Source organism: Phocoena phocoena, chromosome 21 (genome assembly GCF_963924675.1).
Source record: "Phocoena phocoena chromosome 21, mPhoPho1.1, whole genome shotgun sequence".
NCBI lineage: Eukaryota > Metazoa > Chordata > Mammalia > Artiodactyla > Phocoenidae > Phocoena > Phocoena phocoena.
The window spans coordinates 20859910-20878327 of record NC_089239.1 but is presented as its reverse complement, the minus strand read 5'-3'; the positions used below and the strand labels follow the sequence as shown (position 1 = coordinate 20878327).

General features: G+C 41.1%; 1 protein-coding gene across 1 annotated transcript; it reads left to right on the top strand.

Annotated features, from left to right (window-relative positions):
- Positions 1–4000: 4000 nt before the first annotated feature.
- Positions 4001–9707, top strand: TRIML1 (tripartite motif family like 1). Its single transcript, XM_065900018.1, is given in 7 exon segments — positions 4001–4408; positions 4649–4744; positions 6276–6482; positions 6484–6507; positions 7537–7559; positions 7731–7828; positions 9157–9707. Coding segments are annotated over 7 exon segments (1407 nt in total).
- Positions 9708–18418: the final 8711 nt, after the last annotated feature.

Genomic DNA, 18418 nt, shown 5'->3' with positions numbered 1-18418 from the left:
GCTCCAGACGCGCAGGCCCAGTGGCCATGGCTCACGGGCCCAGCTGCTCCACGGCATGTGGGATCCTCCCAGACCGGGGCACGAACCCGCGTCCCCTGAATCGGCAGGCAGACTCTCAACCACTGCACCACCAGGGAAGCCCCTTTAGCCCATATTTTAATTGGGTTATTAGTTTTGTGTTATTTTGTTGTTGTTTTTCTGCTGTTGAGTTGTAAGATTTCCATATATATTTTGGAAATTAACCTCTTATCTGATACATGGTTTGCAAATATTTTCTCCTATTCTGTTGGTTGCCTTTTTACTCTGTTAATTGTTCCCTTTGTAGTATAGAAGCTTCTTAGTTTAATGTAGTCCCACTTGTCTATTTTTGCTTTTGTTGTCTGTGCTTTTGGTGTCATATCCATGAAATTCCATATTTTTTCTATGCCTTTGTGTATACAGATACACTATCAACCTCTATAGCATGGCCTCATTTTTGTAGGAAAAAATACATATATAACCTAATTTTTATTGTTTATACTTAAGCTATTTGGGGGAGTAAAAATGTATTTCCCCATTAATATCATTTAATGGATGTCATGTCATGTCAGTGTATATAGATAGATCTGTTATTTTTAAATGGCTATATAGTAATAAGAAGAGCTACTATTTTTAAGTATACTTTTTGATGACCTCTTCATAATTTAAGATAAGGTATTTGACACACGTGTTCCAAAGTCTCTTTCCTAGATTGTAATTTCCAAACATTTATTTGGTTATTTTATTATTTTGCTGTATACAAATATTTAATTTTTAGTTATTTTAGCTTCATTTTTTCCTTAGTGGTGGCTAAACTCTAATGCATGCTTTAAAAAGCCTTCTCTAAGTCTTCCGTTTTAAATTTCTACTAAGTTACCAATTATCTCCTTTTACAATGTGCTTCATCCTTTGGATGCAATAATTGGCCATATGTTTAACAAATATGCTTCTCACTTGTTAAATAGATGTGGGGTAACGTAGAACAAAAACACATACAAAAATAAAATAATAAGGTGAAAAAGCAATACAAAGGGAAGTAATATGAGTAGAAATTCATGATTAGAATGGGGAAAATACACACACATACACACACACACACACACACATCTGGAATACACATTGGTGTAAACTGTTAGGCAGAGATCCAACTTTTTTTTTTTTTCCCAGATGGCTACCCCTACTTGTCCTAAACCGTTTGTTGGATAATCTATCTTTTCCGCACTGATATGAAATGACAGACATATTTTTTAAAACAAGGCTTTCAAGCAATATATTTTTCAAATTATGTCCCTATCTAATCCACTGCCTTCACCAATAAATAAGCCCTCACTATATAAATATATATATATGTATATCAATGAATAAGCACTCACTGTATATATTTTTATATATATACATATTTTTTGCCTGCACCACATGACTTGTGGGATCTTCCCCGACCAGGGATTAACCTGGGCCACTGGAATGAAAGCACTGAGTCCTAACCATTGGACCGCCAGGGAACTCTCAGCCCTCACTGTATCCTTAAGCTTCCTCTTTTCTGTGTGTTCCAACCTTAATTGCATGTTGGTGACATTTGTGACTGTGGACCTCTTGGGGTATCCTTACTGTCACCTCCATAGGAGGAGACAGGCCAGAGAAAAAGCTATTTGAGTTGCTGATCTCAGAAATCACATCTGGCAGTACAGTACCTGAGGGTTGGTGTAATGTATTCTGGGAAGGCTGGCCCACTCTATAAATGTCCTCATCTGTGAATTAAGCCTAATCAATGTGTTCAGAGAGAAGGTAAAGAAAAAGTCTGCATTCCCAATAGTGAGTGTAGCCAGTGAATTCAGATGCTTGTCACCTGATCACGCCATAATGATAGCTCTCTAATTTCGTTCTGAAAGCACTTGAGCCATATTCGTTTCATTGACATAACTGGAAATTTTCACCCACTCACAAGACAACAAGTGAGATGCAGTGTACTGTTGACAGAAGAGAATGACAGGCGGTAGGAGACCCAGCTTCCTAGCCCTGGCCTGACTCAGAGTAAGTATTCAGGGAATCAACTCAATTTATTTGTCTTAGTTTCGTCATCATCTTTAGCAGGTAGTTGGATTATATGATCTCTTGGTTTCCAGTTAGATAAAAGACCGTGATTCTACAACAATATGGTTCCCCTCGTTGTTCATTTAAAACTTATTTATAGACAAATTGAGCCCTTGCTACGTGCAAAAGAATCCTTCTAGTCAGCAATGATTAAGATATGATTATTGTGTTGAGTTTATGAAAGGAGTTTATTTGGAAGAGGGAAGTGGGATGGAACGGATCAGTGTGACTTGAACTTAGAACATGCCAGTCTCCCCATTCCAAATTGGAATACAGGCTCTGTGATATACCATAACTCTATGGTAGGGCTTATTCTAATGATTCTGGTCAATGTTAAAGATTCCTGAGTTTGTGTGTGAATAACACACTGAATGTAGGTGGTAATTCATAAATCCTTTTTCCAGAGATGGCAGTTCATGTTAGTGTAGTTTTTTGGTTTTGTGTGTGTGTGTGTGTGTGTGTGTGTGTGTGTGTGTTTTGCAAGACCCTTATTGACACTAACTCCTAACAATATTTTGAAGCCCCTGGTTACAGGAGAAAAATAGAAATAAGGTATGAACTTAATGGGAGGACAGAACTGGTTAGACTCTGAGCTTTAAAACTTTTAAGATTCCACTTCTTGGCATGCAGTGAGTGGAGGATGGGCCATGGCAAGAAGGGACTCATGAGCATAAGACAGCAAATTTATAGGATTTGGCACTAATCTCAGACGTCATTGCACACAGTTTGTATACTATATATTTTTTTTTCATCAGTCTAAAAATAATGTCTACACATTTAATTTCTGTCCAGTAAGAAGTGATAAGAGGTTTAAGAAGGCCTAGTTTAAACATTTTCAAAGAATGAAAATAAGTGAGCAAAATTATATTTATCCTAAAATATGTCTTTCCATCCACTCCATAATGTAATGTCTCCTTGAGGCAACTTCCAACAACAATGATGTTTTTGATGTTTTCTATGGTAGCAGAGAGGTGAGTATCACGGTCTGCAGGGCAGAGCAATAAATATAACTCTAGTAATCCATTGTACATTGAAAGTCAGGGAATACTTCATTGGAATTATTCTTATTTTGGGGGATGAATAAAATTAAATCAAAGGACACAGTACCGGGCTTCCCTGGTGACGCAGTGGTTGAGAGTCCGCCTGCCGATGCAGGGGACACAGGTTCGTGCCCTGGTCCGGGAAGATCCCACATGCTGTGGAGCGGCTAGGCCCGTGAACCATGGCCGCTGAGCCTGCGCATCCGGAGCCTGTGCTCTGCAACGGGAGAGGCCACAACAGTGAGAGGCCCACGTACCGCAAAATAAAATAAAATAAAATAAAGGAGCACAAAGTTTGTAGGCTTTGGTCAAAGAAAGAAAATGGCCTAATGAGTGAAGAAATATATATTATAGTTTTCTTCCTTCAGTTTCTCAACTAGATTCCATTAGTGGAGTTTTCTAAAAGATTTGGAGGAGATTCCAATTCAGATATTATCAGAGATCATCATAATTTAAATCTCTGTATTGGCTTACACCAAATTACCCAAACCTCCAGCGTAAAACCAATGTGTTTCAACGGTTTCATGGTGTTATTCATATACAGTAACCGACTCTTGAAATGACAACTGTTGGGAGCAAGTATCCTCAGTATCCAGCACATGGCTTGCTTTTACGATGAGATTCCTCAAAAGTTTGGGGTTGATGATGAACCCAGTATGTAGAGGTTCCACATTAAGTCATAATTGGCTTTGTGTCAACTGGTGAAATCAGTCACAGAGGAGAATAAGAATTTCATGTAATAACACCATAGCAACTGATTACCCACTTGTTACTCAAAACAGTAGACTCTCAGGGAGGATTTTCTAATCGTAGAATAAAGGCGTGACCTTGCTCTGATGTCCTTTGAGAAAATGTCTACAGCAGATTTGATGGAGAATCTCAGGGAGGAACTGACCTGTTTCATCTGCATGGACTATTTCACCGGCCCAGTGACCACCGAGTATTGGCACAGCTTTTGTCTGGTGTGTCTCCTGAGAAGCTGGGAGGAACATAACACTCCTTTATCTTGTCCTGAGTGCTGGAGGACCTTGGAGATCCCACATTTCCAGCCCAGTGAGCATCTGGGGAAGCTGGTTGGCATCAGCAAGCAGCTCAGATCCCGGGTGCTGCAGAGTGAGGGCAACCAAGGCAGCTATGAGAGAATGCTAGCTGCCGCTAAGGTGTTGTCTGATGATGAGCAGGGTGTAAAGGATTCCTCAACCCAAGGTCATGGAATAAACAGAATGAATCTCTCGAATGAGGCTGAGGAGCATCATAAAGTAAGATTGACTGCTTGATATAAATTTCAGAACACAAATCAGGTTCCATCGCTTAATTCCCATAATATTTTCTATGGGTGACATTCATGGGTGCTAATCTCCAGGCACCAGACCACAAATTTGGTGTGGGTCCTGCTTCACCCTTTGATCAAGAGTCTCAGTCATCTTGTACCTGGTCCTCAAGACCCCTTCATGACCTGGTGCTCTGCTCATTTGCCACAGAGTTTGTTTCTATTGCAGGAGAAACTCCAGGAAATCCTAAATATTTTGCGTAAAAAGAAAAATGAAACTCAGGTTATATTAACCCATGAGAAGGAGAGAGTGATACTGTGTAAGGTCAGTATCTGGTTCACTTTTGCATCTTGTATGTGATTCTATGAGGAGGACTAAAGGGACATGTCGTGAAATACCAAGGGGAAAATGACAAAATTTTCCAGTCCCAGTCCTATAACATGGAGTATCCTTGCTTTGGGCTGCCCACCTCTGCTTGTCCATCTGGGAATCTCAAGACTCATCTCAAATTCTCCCATCCCCAGGCTGGCTTATTTTTCCCTTCTTGGTGTACCTATACCACATGATGGCTACCTTTATTTCTGCTCTGATTATAATTATTAAATATACAAGTTAAAGACATATAACATAGAATGGAAGTTGACAGAAAAAGGAACATCTCAAATCCTTTTGGGGAAAAAGGGCAGATAAAAAAGAAATAAACAGAAAGGGAAATTAAAGCAAAATAGTAGTGTGGATTAGAACACCTGAACAAAAGCTTGAGGTTAGTCACAGATCAGAATTTGAGCTGTCTAGCAAAGCACAGAATTAAATGTTTTATTAAATAATAAAAAAATAAGTGTGTATCTGATTATTCCAATAATCTTTGAGTTCTTACATGGGAGTATTTGTGATGATCATTTCTAGTCCTAGTATGTGATCCATTGCTTACTTCATTGAATAAATATTTGTTGAATAAATGAATGCATGTTTTTTCCCCTTTTTTTTAAAGAACTAAGCAGTTACCCTATTTATTTATCTATTTATTTATTATTTATTTATTTTAAAAAGTTTCATTTCTTTGGTTGCACTGGGTCTTAATTGAGGCACGTGTTCTCCTTAGTTGCAGCCAGTGGGCTCCTTAGTTGCAGCTGTCAGGCTCCTTAGTTGTGGCATGCAAACTCTTAGCTGCAGCATGCATGTGGGATCTAGTTCCCTGATGAGGGATCGAACCTGGGCCCCCTGCATTGGGAGCGCGAAGTCTTAACTGCTGCGCCACCAGGGAAGTCCCTCCCCTAATTTTTTTCCTTACTTTATTTTGCTTTACTTTTTTTTGTGTGTCTGTGGTACGCGGACCTCTCACTGTTGTGGCCTCTCCCGTTGCGGAGCACAGGTTCCGGACGCGCAGGCTCAGCGGCCATGGCTCACGGGCCTAGCCACTCCGCATATCATGTGGGATCTTCCCGGACCGGGGCACGAATCTGCGTCCCCGGCATCGGCAGGCGGACTCCCAACCACTGCGCCACCAGGGAAGCCCTATTTTGCTTTACTTTTTAAAAATAATGGTACTGATCACCATCTATTATATTTTTACTTGACTGTTTACTTTTCATTGTTCCCAGTAGAATGACAGCCTCCTAGGAGTAGAAATTTTGGTTTTCTTTGCTACTATAGCTACAGTACACACATCTTCTAAAATATCAAACTATCCACCCAGCTAGTCAATAGACTGTATGTGTTATGTGTCAGGTTTCAAGAATTGTCACAATGGAACTCTTGAACTTTGTAAGGATTAAAAATCTGCATAAGTGTTTCTGTTACTAACTTTATTATATTGTTCGTGTGTGTGTGTGTGTGTACACATGCGTGATGGCAGGAAGAGACAAAGACCTGTAAACAGGTTGTTGTGTCAGAATATGCAAAAATGCACCAGTTCCTGAAGGAGGAGGAGCAGCTGCAGCTCCAGCTACTGGAAACGGAGGAAAGAGAGAACCTAAGGAGACTGAGGGACCATGAGATCAAGCTGACCCAGCGAATTCAAAGCCTGAGCAAAACAATTGGACAGATAGAGTCCACGTGTCAGAAACTCGATCATAGAGTCATTTGAGGTAAGAACATTGGAGAAATTCATGGAAGAAAACACATGTAGTCCCCTATCATATTTCAAGTCATACAAAATAAACTTTTCCTTATTTACCTGAAAAATTAAGTTCTGGCCCCCCAAAAAGTTTTCCTAAAGAATGAGTGTTCTATATAGTATAAATAAAGTCTTGAAGAGGAGGAAAAACACAGAGGAATATACATCCGAACCAAGTCAAATGATGACTCCAATTTTTTTTTTGCGCCTGCCTTGCTGCAACCTCAGCTTTGCCAAATAAAAAATTTAAGTTTAATGAACATTTACTAGGTGTTAGGCACATTAAATTACATCCTCAAAAAGACCTGACAAAGTTAAATACTATTATGATATTTACAACAGGTGATTGTTATCTACAAAATGGGTTAATAGTAGCAATTGTTTAATAATTCAGACCTATGGCAGTTAGATAGTTTGCCTGTCAAATAGCTAGTAGGTGATAGAACCCAGGTATTCTGTGTATACTGAGCCCCAAATCCTCACCGTCTTTGCTCTACTGCCTTCCTAGGCTACTACTGCATTCTCTGGGACCTTCTTAAACTAAGCTATGTTCCAGCTTCCAGTCTCCAGCTTCATGTCTCTTTCCTAGACTGGCTCCACAGAATGCTATTTAATTTGGTGCCTTCCCAAAAACCCAGTCCAACTGTACACAGGTGTAGTTTCAGCTCTCACTGGGCTACTTTCCTTTCTTATCTCTACCTCCTGGAGGCATTGGATAATGAAGCCAATAGTTTGGCTCCTTTCTCAGCAATAGATTCTCTAAACAAAGTGACAATATGAGAAAAAGAGATCTCTAGTCATTGGGAGAACCATCTCGCGTTCAAAAGAGCTCACCCCTAGAAGTTTGGGGTTTTTTCTACCATATGCTCTCCCACTCAAGGTGTTCTAGAGCCACGGGAAGGGGATTCTGCAAAATTTGCAAAGGACTGTATCCAAAACAGATTCAGTCTTTGCTAGTGATCAAAGTGCACAAAAACTAACCTTTCTTTTATACCCTTAGGATATAAGAGGAATACTGGAAAGGTAGGTTTCAATTCTGTGTTCAGTTATTGGGGTGTGGTGTTGATGCAATAGGTTATCAGAGTGTGGATGAGAGTGTCCATGCTGTTGGGGCAAAATGAGCTGGATTCTCAAGTTGGAGCAGGTCATGCGGTCTGCTCAGAGGAGACTGAGTGACTCTCTGCCCTCCTGTAGGAGTGAGCCACTCTTGCTTCAGTGTCCAGAGGCCATCACCACGGAACTGACTCTGTGCCACATCACTGGGATGAGAGAGATGCTAAGAAAATTTAGCAGTAAGTCAGCCTGATGCTTTGAACCTCCAGGGGTCTTCAGAGTTAATGGGGGCCACAGACCATCCCTGCCGGAACAGACAGAAGCACCGGGACTTGATTGATGTTTGATCTGGTTTTGTTTTCTGTCTGAGTTCTGCTCTTACCTTTGTTTTCATTGTTGTTTTGTTCATCCCATTGCCTTGCACATGCACACATACACATACCTCCTCAGGGGTTTCTGCATTTCTACCTTTGTTCTTGTCAGGATAAAAGCTGATTTAAACTCTTAAATCTCAGTGAGGGAACATTCAAAGAATGTTCTTTTAAAATGCTCTAAATATTTAGGCTGGCTAACATCTAGAGAGGTCAGCATTAGTTTTCACCTTTTATCTTGTTGACAATCTGACCTTCAGAAGAAGGCCTAATAGACTTTGGACTCAACAGATATAGGAGAAGTGCCTACTATGTGCTATAGTAGGTACTGTGCTATCAGTCTCTGAGTGTACTTACAATGATGAATAAGACAGACTTGCCTTTGCTTCTGTAGAACTTACAGTGAGATTGAGGAGAATGATATTAAACAGAGAATTAGTGATTGGGATTTGATCTATAAATAAAAGTATGAAATGGTATGATGAGGTGCCTGATCTTGTCTGGATAATCAATGAAAGTTCCTCCCAGGAGTCTGGGAGAGGAGCTCTCTCAGTGGTTCAAAATGTGTTTCATCAAATGATCACCGGTGGTTGCACTAACTCATAAGAAGTTGCACTTAAGCATGACATAATGAAAAATGCTGATTAGGAGCTGCTATTCAAACACTCAGTAACTTTGTCATCTTGGCCCCATTTCCTAACCTTTATGAGCCTCAGTTTTTTCTTTTATGAAAATGGAAAAAAGATAATAATACTTGCCATAATTAAATGGGATAATGTACAGAAAATGCCTGGCACCTAAGTAGAAGTTCAGTAAGTGATAACTATATTTCTCTCCCACCCCAGCTGAAGAACCATAACCAACCTTGGCTAAAGAAAATACAAATGACAAAAGATATGACCTGTGTGGATAAATAGCTCCTAGTTCTAAAACGGTCTTATAAACAGAACTACCTCCATTCCATTATCAGAGATCCAATATCACTCTTGACATGACTCTCTTTCGTTTCCTTTTAGAGATTCACTCTCTTGTGTTTTGTAAAACACTAAAAGGGGCTCCGAGACACTACCCACCACATTCACCTAAATTAAGTTTTAAAAAATAGGACTAGATAGTAAGACCTTAATTTCAATTCCACGTACATAAGAGGGTTTTCTAGAATGCAAATGAGGATTCATTCTTTTTCCCTCTTGCAGTGGATATAACTCTAGATCCAGCCACGGCCAACGCCATTCTTGTCTTGTCTGAGGATCTGAAAAGTGTGAAACATGGAGGAACCCGACAGCAGTTGCCTGACAACCCCGAAAGATTTGACCAATCTGCAACGGTGCTGGGCGCTCAGATCTTCACCTGCGGGAGACACTACTGGGAGGTGGAAGTGGGCAACAAGACTGAGTGGGAGGTGGGCATCTGCAAGGACTCAGTGAGCAGAAAGGGGAATCTCCCCAAGCCTCCAGGGGACTTCTTCTCACTTACAGGCTTAAAAATTGGAGATGATTATAGTCTTTGGGTCTCATCACCTTTGAAAGGCCAACATGTTAGAGAGCCAGTGCATAAGGTTGGTGTTTTCTTAGACTATGAGTCCAGACACATAGCATTCTACAATGTGACAGACGAGTCCCTTATCTACAGTTTCCCTCCAGCCTCTTTCCAAGAGGCTCTCAGGCCCATCATCTCCCCTTGTTTCCCAAATGAAGGGGCAAACACAGGCCCTCTTACCATCTGCTCACTGAATAACCATGTCTGAGGGAGGCTCCCTCAGCCTTCTCTGAGAATGAGGTCTAAGACCAACAGGTGACTATTAATTAGGATGATTAATGCATTGACAGTATTAACATCAGGTGATCTGAAAGGAAAGCCCACCCCCAACCCCCAAGAATTTCCATTAACTTGAGCCCCCAATGAACAGCCAAATTGGACAATCAACTTCTAATACCAATAGGAGAAAGCTGATCATATCCTGTGTCTTTAACCAAATTCATTATCTAGACTGCCCCCTGTATGTGCTGATCACTGAAAATGGAGAGATAGAACTAGTTCCTATTGACCAGAATCCCATTTTCATAGGCCAGTTTTATAAATATATGTCATTTTTCTTCAAGTGTATTTATTTATTTGACTCTAAAAAACTTTATTATTTGCATGTGTCTTTGTCCTACGTGCAAAGCTCTGTGTGCCGGGGCAATCCTAGCTCCTCCAGGGGACTGGAGGTATGGGTTCTCCTTTTCACTCATGACTCAGCCTCCTCTGAAAAGTCGATTTTCTTCCCATCTCATGGGGTCTGGAGTATTTGTACTCAGGAAGACTTATGTGTTCAGACACTACAAAGATATGTGTGAATATCATCGTGGCATTCGTGTTACCATATTCACAAGAGGATGGAACCTTTTGTTGTTTGTTAATATGTTCAAAGATGACAGAGCAAAGTCCCTAGCCAATAAATGTTTCAAGGCTGTGGATGCCAAGTGACTTTTTGAGTTTTATATAAGGTTATTTTCTGAGCTTTTGCTATTTGCTATGAGCAGAAGGCTTTTCATCTCTGTAAGACCAGATCAAGCCTACTCTTTATCCCAACATAGGGGGTAGTGACTGAGCGAAGATGCTTCTTTTGGCTGGTCTTACTCAGGGTCCCCATTCTTAGTGCTCTGTCCTTACAGGTTTTTTTTTTTTTTCTTTTTCTTTAATTTCTTCCTTCTTGCTCTCATTTGCAGGATGTCACCAGTCACAGAGGGCACCCCTTCCCCTCCTCTTCCTACTCAGGTAAGTTAGCGTCAGTATTTTCAGTCTCTGACAAGAAAACTGATGGATTTAACCCATGCGTGACTGCAAAATTATTAAGAAAAAATTGATCACAGGTTTTAGTTTGTAAATTAGAGGAGAAGTAAGGAAAAGTTGATAACTGAACCTCTTAATCATCAATAGAAAATCATAGAAGGAGGTCAGTAACTGGGTTTACTTTAGGGTCTCTGTTCACCCTTCTCATTAATCTAGATCTGCTTTGTCTTTCAACCTTATACATTTTAATCTTGTGCCCTCAAAGGTAGGGAGCAGACATGAACTAGACTTTAAATCCCAGATAATGCCCTCTTCTGTTCTTTGAGTTCCCTACTTGCATTTTCACCCTGACATCACATATACTCAGAGAATTGTGGAGGAGGTGAGCCAGTCACATCCTTTTCAGATAATTTGTGGCTGCTTCCCATTTTTCATTTTACTGAATTTTATTTCTTTTTTTTCTTTTTCTTTTTTTTTTTTGCGGTATGCAGGCCTCTCACTGTTGTGGCCTCTCCCGTTGCGGAGCATGGGCTCCGGATGCGCAGGCTCAGTGGCCATGGCTCACAGGCCCAGCCGCTCCGCTGCATGTGGGATCTTCCCGGACCGGGGCACGAACCCGTGTCCCCTGCATCAGCAGGCGGACTCTCAACCACTGCGCCACCAGGGCTGCCCTTATTTCTTGATTTATCATCTCAAAAACTAAGGAGTAAATTATAAATAGCAAACACCAAGCATATTTGAATATATTGTCATCAATTACTAAAAAAAATTGAATTTTTAAAAATTTTGATAAATGAATATAAAAGTAATACATTTTAATTTAGTGTACATTACATTTAACTGTAGTATAATCCTGGTGATAGCCCTTATATTTATTTATTTATTTATTTATTTATTCTCTTTGTCCCAGAGGGGTCAGTATTGCCGAGGAAACCAGCATATTTTTTCCCTCTGGGAAAGTCATCCTGAGTGGATCTTGGCTGCATGATTATCTACACTGGGACTGCCACTGATTGAGTGCGGGGGGAAGATTAAATCTATATTATTCTTACTCTTCTGGGTTTGCATAAATAACTATGTAAAAGGTGCAAGAAAATTTTCACCCAGGGTTCCTAGATACAAATTCCCAGCCAAGCAGACGTGGTGGTAAGGATGGGAGCAAGAGTGGCCAGAATGAAACATTAAAAGAAGTGCTCCCTTGCTTGGCAAATGCATCCCCTTGCACTGTTCAAGGGTGTGGGTCTCACTGCTTCAGACAGAACATTTGACGAAGACATTCCCTTCAACATGAATGGTGTCCCACAAGGAACCTGCTAACCATCACTCAAGCTATCCCTTTTATCCCCCCATTAACTCCCCCTCTCCTTCCCAAATCTCTCTCTTCCACCCTTTCCTGAATGGACAATTTCCCCAGGAGATAGCAAGTCACTGGTAGCCTCTTGTAGTGAACATTACCAAATGGAATCCAGAATCATTGCCATTTCCTTCCCAACCTCTCCACAGCTGGCTGGAGGAGAGGGGACAGTCTGGTCTTGAGGTTGGAGGACATCACATAGGATTCCATGCAGGACTGCAGTTTGATTACCTTTAAAAATTTTTTCTTTGTTTTCCTTAGAGTACCTTAAAAATAAAATATACATATCTTGCCCTGAAATCTGATTTACCAATAAAACTCCATTCTTCAAATCAGGTCTTTATCGACCCTCCTGCTCTAGTTATCCCTCCCCCTCCCATGACATAATTTTGACCTGTTATTCTTTGAGCTTATTGGTACCTTATCTTACCTTGGATTACTTTACAAGGCCCTCCTGCACTAATTTAACTCAATGATGTGCCCAATCAGCCTCTCCCTAGTCTTAGATTTCTCCCTGTGCTTATACCTTGGAGGAGTGGGAACAAAATATAATAGGTCACAGTAGGAAAAAAGAAAAATGTGGAAATGTACAAAAAATAAAATAAAAGTTGGATGTAATCTCACTACACATATAACCAATGTTATGTTTTGGTGTGTATCTTTCTAATTTTTTTTCTATGTATATTTTAAGCAAAATGAAAATTAATTACCTTAAATTATATATATTGTGAACTTCCTTCTCATCATTAGATATTTCTTGAAAATACAGCTTTTTTATCTTTAAATACATACGTATTGTCTAAGAATTAGTACATTTTGTTAAATTACATTTATTATATAAAAAAATATATTCAGGGCTTCCCTGGTGGCACAGTGGTTGAGAGTCCGCCTGCCGATGCAGGGGACGCGGGTTCGTGCCCCGGTCTGGGGAGATCCCACATGCCGCAGAGCGGCTGGGCCCGTGAGCCACGGCCGCTGAGCCTGCGCGTCCGGAGCCTGTGCTCTGCAACGGGAGAGGCCACAACAGTGAGAGGCCCGCATATCGCAAAAAATAAATAAATATACATTCAATAAATATTATTTAATGATATCTAATAAATAGTCTAATTAAAGAATTCCCAATTAGTCTTGTAATGTCCTTTACAGCTGTTTTTCCATCTTCCAGCATCCAGAAATAATATAGGATCGTGTATTAAAAGTAATTGTTTTGGAAAATATAATTCCTAATGGGAGTAATATTTTATCATATGAGTGTCCCTAATTTACTTAATAATTCCCCTACTGTGGGACATTTTAAATTGTTTTCCATTTGTAGTTATTATAAACGACACTGTGATGAATGTACATGTACATAAACCTCTGGGTACATTTCTAATTATTCCCCAAGTATCTCTCTGCAGGTTGGAAAGCTGCCTGTGGATCCTGCGGGCACATGTCTGAAGGTCATACATCCCGCTACAAAAGTTTAATGTGTACTACAGGGAGTCCAGGATGTCTTACTCACTGGCATTTCCACACTGAAGCTGCAGACACACAGCTTTAAGACAAGTGAACATGTTTTCCTCTGCCCTGTGGTCTTGCCAGAAGCACTGTATGTATGCCAAAAAAACCCAGTCCTGGGAGGAACTGGGGAACAGTGCTTGGGCTTTGAAATCAGGCAGCCCTTGGCTGGAGGACTGAACTTCACCACAAAGTAGTGTTTCAACTTCTGCAAGTTGTTGTAAGTCTCATAGCCTTACTTTTCCTCTTCTCAAAAATTTGGGAAATACCACTCACTGTGGTAATTAGGTGAGAACACCGAGAAACAAATAATCCATGGTGCATGATGAATTTTTGTCAGCCTCACCCCTGTCCCTTTAGAGACTCCATTTTGCAATTTGTCAGAAAGGGGACAGAAAAGCCATAGCATGCTTGTGTGGAATATGGAAAACGCTGGCACCAAAATCTCTGAAATACTTCCAAGGTAGGTGTTACTATTTAAGGGGGAAAAGTATTAACACAAAATTCAGTTGGAGAAAAAAAAAAAAAACCCTATGGATCATTTTGTTATCATTCATGGAAGTCCTTTTGCTCTTCACACTTGTGAGCATCTCATTACCCAATTAAAAAATTACTATAATAAATAGGAGATAAATAAAAATAAAAACTATTATAAAGTGGTAATCTCACTCTCATTCCTCCAAACCTGACAATCTCACACCTTTGCTCTGGGCTCCTAGAACACGGTATGAAGATTCCTATCATTAGCTCTGCTAGCACTTGAAGTACTGAACCTAGACGAATGAGCTATGTAGCCTTATTCAACCACGGCGCCTCGTTCAGTGGTACTCAAGGGCTTAGAGGTCCCCTAAAATCTTGATCCTATTAGCCTCTGGCTGGGACTTAGGGTGGTCACCACCAGCTGTGAACCTGATGACATATTTAAGATCATTTAAAAATCAAAATTGTAGCAACCTCGGTTTAGGCATCCAAAATGGGGCCAGGTGGCCACATGGATGTGGTTCACACACTTTCCTGCATTGCTGAGAACTTGAATTTTCTCAACTGTATCAAAGAACACCACCAGCCATTTTTAAAACAAAATCAGCTAGCAGCTGCCAGCTGCAACCTTGTAGTTTCAAAGTTCCCCGCTCCCAACTAATCATTTGGAACCTCAACCAATCCTGCTAAACAAGCACCCTTACTTCTTGCCAGCTCCAATATTAATTCTGTTTTTTAAAAAAATAAATTTATTTATTTATTTTTGGCTGCGTTGGGTCTTCGTTGTTGCGCACGGGCTCTTCTCTAGTTGTGGTGAGCGGGGGCTGCTCTTCGTTGCGGTGAGCAGGCTTCTCATTGCGGTGGCTTCTCTTGTTGCGGAGCACGGGCTCTAGGCGCGTGGGCTTCAGTAGTTGTGGCTTGCGGGCTCTAGAGCGCAGGCTCAGTAGTTGTGGCTCATGGGCTTAGTTGCTCCGCAGCATGTGGGATCTTCCCGGACCAGGGTTCGAACCCATGTCCCCTGCATTGGCAGGCGGATTATCAACCACTGCTGCCACCAGTGAAGTCCCCACTGCATATTCTTGAGCAGTGAAAGAACATGATGAAAGCAGGGCTTAAGAAAGACAAAAATAGTCCTTTCTTGACATGCATAATTGCCATTTCCTGGTTCTTTTTCTTTCAGAATATGTCACTCCTCCCTTCTCTCCCCACTTTCCCCCATCCTCCTCTTCACCTCCTTACACACTGCAATAGCAAAGATTGAGTAATGCTATTTAAATACTGCAAAACCTTCAAAGGTATGAAGACCCCTCCCCCCACCATAGGAGATCATACATATAAGGAGACATATTACTTATCCGGATGTCCTGTGATAGCTTTCTTACTGACAGCCAGCAGGAAGGAACCAGGTTTTGTGAGGCCTGAAGCTTATACAAATGAGGAGAGTCCTTGTCAAGAAAAAGAATAAAAAATTACAAAGTAAAACATTAGGTCCAGGATCTTAGAGGGTCTCAAACGAATAAGGATCTTGAAACTTAAGTTTGACTAGTTTCATAGCATATCTGCCTCTGGGTTAGCCAGATGCAAGATGAAGTGCAAAGGCAGTAAAGCCAGATTTCCTGGGTTCAAATCCTGGCTCTACTACTTACTAACTGCACTGCTCATGGCAAGATAATCAATATTCTGGTGCCTTATTACCTACTTAGAGCACTACCTACTTTAAGGTATAACCACTCAATCCATGTGAATTACCAACAGTTCCTTACTAAGCTTTGGCATCTGTGTTAGCCGGACTCTTTGCACGTTTGAATACTGCGATCTGTGGTTCTGTTTCTCACAGTTCTGACCATGAACTTATATCTGAGTTCAGAATATGCCTTCTCCTACTCTCATTCCTGCCTTCACGGTCCTGGTTTCCGTCCTTGATGGAACCTCTACATCTAGTTTTGTGATGGCCTCAAAGCATTAATGCTCATCCTTTTGAGTTCCTAATTCTAATCCTCATTCTTTATCTGTTAGGAAGATTTTTTTTAAGTCTTGAGTATTTTAAATATTGCCTTTTATTAGCCTCCTTGATCCTTTTTCTTCCAGTTAATGATTCAAATAGTAAACTCTTATAAATTATAAGTAGCAACATTCAAAACTGATATTTTTTTTCTGGGCTGTGTTTTTAACAGTGATGGTGGATCCACAACTTCTTGGTTCAAAAGGAAATTTTTCCTCCACCAATTTAATCAGATTTCATTTTGGTGGGAGACAGCCTCGCTTCACACAGCATCTGAGTCTCCTGCCCTCCATCCAGATGGGAAACAAATGTCCAGGGTGTCGGGCCAAGGCACATTATCCACTAGGTGAGGAGTATGAATGTGTGTGTGTATGCGGTGTGTTGTGGTAGTGTGTGTGATATGTGATACATGGTATGTGTTTTGTGTGATGTGTGTGTGGCATGTGTGGTGGAATGTGTGTGTGTTTATGTGCGTGATGTGTGGTGAGGAGGGTGTGGCGTAGGAAGAGCCCTGGAAGGAGCTTAGTTTGTCTTCAGAGTCTCTCCTTGACCCTTCACATCGTGTCCTCCCTTTCAAGTAACTCTACCTTCTCTCAATTCTCCTTGTCTTCCAATTATCTAGTTTCTCAGAAATGAAAAGCTGGCTCTGTAAACCTGTTTTGAGAATAATATCTCACAGGGGGGTCTATTGGACTCTGTTTCTGCCAGGGAGGGAAATGGCCCTGAGGTAAAGGATGAGAGAGAAGAGCTTGGAAAACACACAAAGCAGGACCAGACTGATGTGCAGTGATACTGTCCCAACGCACATCATTTTCCTACAGAAGAATCCAGGAGACCCTCTCAAGGCTAATCTGGAAGGAGTCATGCCACTTTTATATACATTGTAGCTATTTTACAACTAGTCTTTTTAAAAGAAATTTAATTTTATTTATTTATTTATTTATTTATGGTTGTGTTGGGTCTTCATTTCTGTGCGAGGGCTTTCTCTAGTTGTGGCGAGCGGGGGCCACTCTTCATTGCGGTGCGCAGGCCTCTCACTGTCGCAGCCTCTCTCGTTGCGGAGCACAGGCTCCAGACATGCAGGATCGGTAGTTGTGGCTCATGGGCCCAGTTGCTCCGCGGCATGCGGGATCTTCCCAGACCAGGGCTCGAACCCGTGTCCCCTGCGTTGGCAGGCAGATTCTCAACAACTGCGCCACCAGGAAAGCCCACAACTAGTCTTTTTGTATTAATGAGCATCTTTCAAAATCAGTTTTAAGCAATATACATATTAAAAACCATGCTATACAATATTCTAGATTTTGTATTTAAAGTCTAAATCTTTTGTTGTTTGTTTGAGCTCTGCACACCATCTTAGGAAATAATGTCAGATTGCTCCTTTCTTTCTTCCCTTGTCATACATCTAAAGGACTGTTACACTCAGTGAACATTTTATTAGACATTTAAAAAAGTATTTATTAGAAGTATTGTCTAGAAGTGTTAGAAGTATTGTCTCTTTGGTGGTGCTGGAAATGTTCTGTGCTGATCTGATTACACCTCATATTCAGTTTGTGAAAATACATCGAGCTGGAAATTTATATATTCAATTTCTGTGTGTAAATTGTACTTCAATAAAAACTTTCGAAAAAGTGGCTGCCTCTTATTGCAGTCTGGGTTCCCACAAGCACGAGAAGATGCCGAGTGGAGTTTGGCAGGTAGGTCCTCTGTGTTGTAGGGAATGCCCTGGAGACAACAGGTAGGTCCTCTGTGTTGTAGGGAATGCCCTGGGACAACAGGTAGGTCCTCTGTGTTGTAGGGAACACCCTGGAGACAACAGGTAGGTCCTCTGTGTTTTAGGGAATGCCCTGGGACAACAGGTAGGTCCTCTGTGTTTTAGGGAATGCCCTGGGACAACAGGTAGGTCCTCTGTGTTTTAGGGAATGCCCTGGGACAACAGGTAGGTCCTCTGTGTTTTAGGGAATGCCCTGGGACAACAGGTAGGTCCTTTGTGTTGTAGGGAATGCCCTGGAGACAACAGGTAGCTGCTCTGTGTTGCAGGGAATGCCCTGGGACAACAGGTAGGTCCTCTGTATTTTAGGGAATGCCCTGGGACAACAGGTAGGTCCTCTGTGTTTTAGGGAATGCCCTGGGACAAAGGCCTGCCTCCCTCCCTTCCTGTCTTCCTTCTTGCCTGCCTTCCTTCACTCCCTCCTTTCTTTCTCTATCTCCTTTCTTTTTATATTTCCCTCTTTGTTTTTGTAGTAAAACCATGCTTTATATTTTCTAAGTGGTTAAATTAAAAGTTTCCATGCATTATCTTATAAAAAGATCCCTTGTAAAAACGATCCTTTTTTTCTTTCCCTATTTA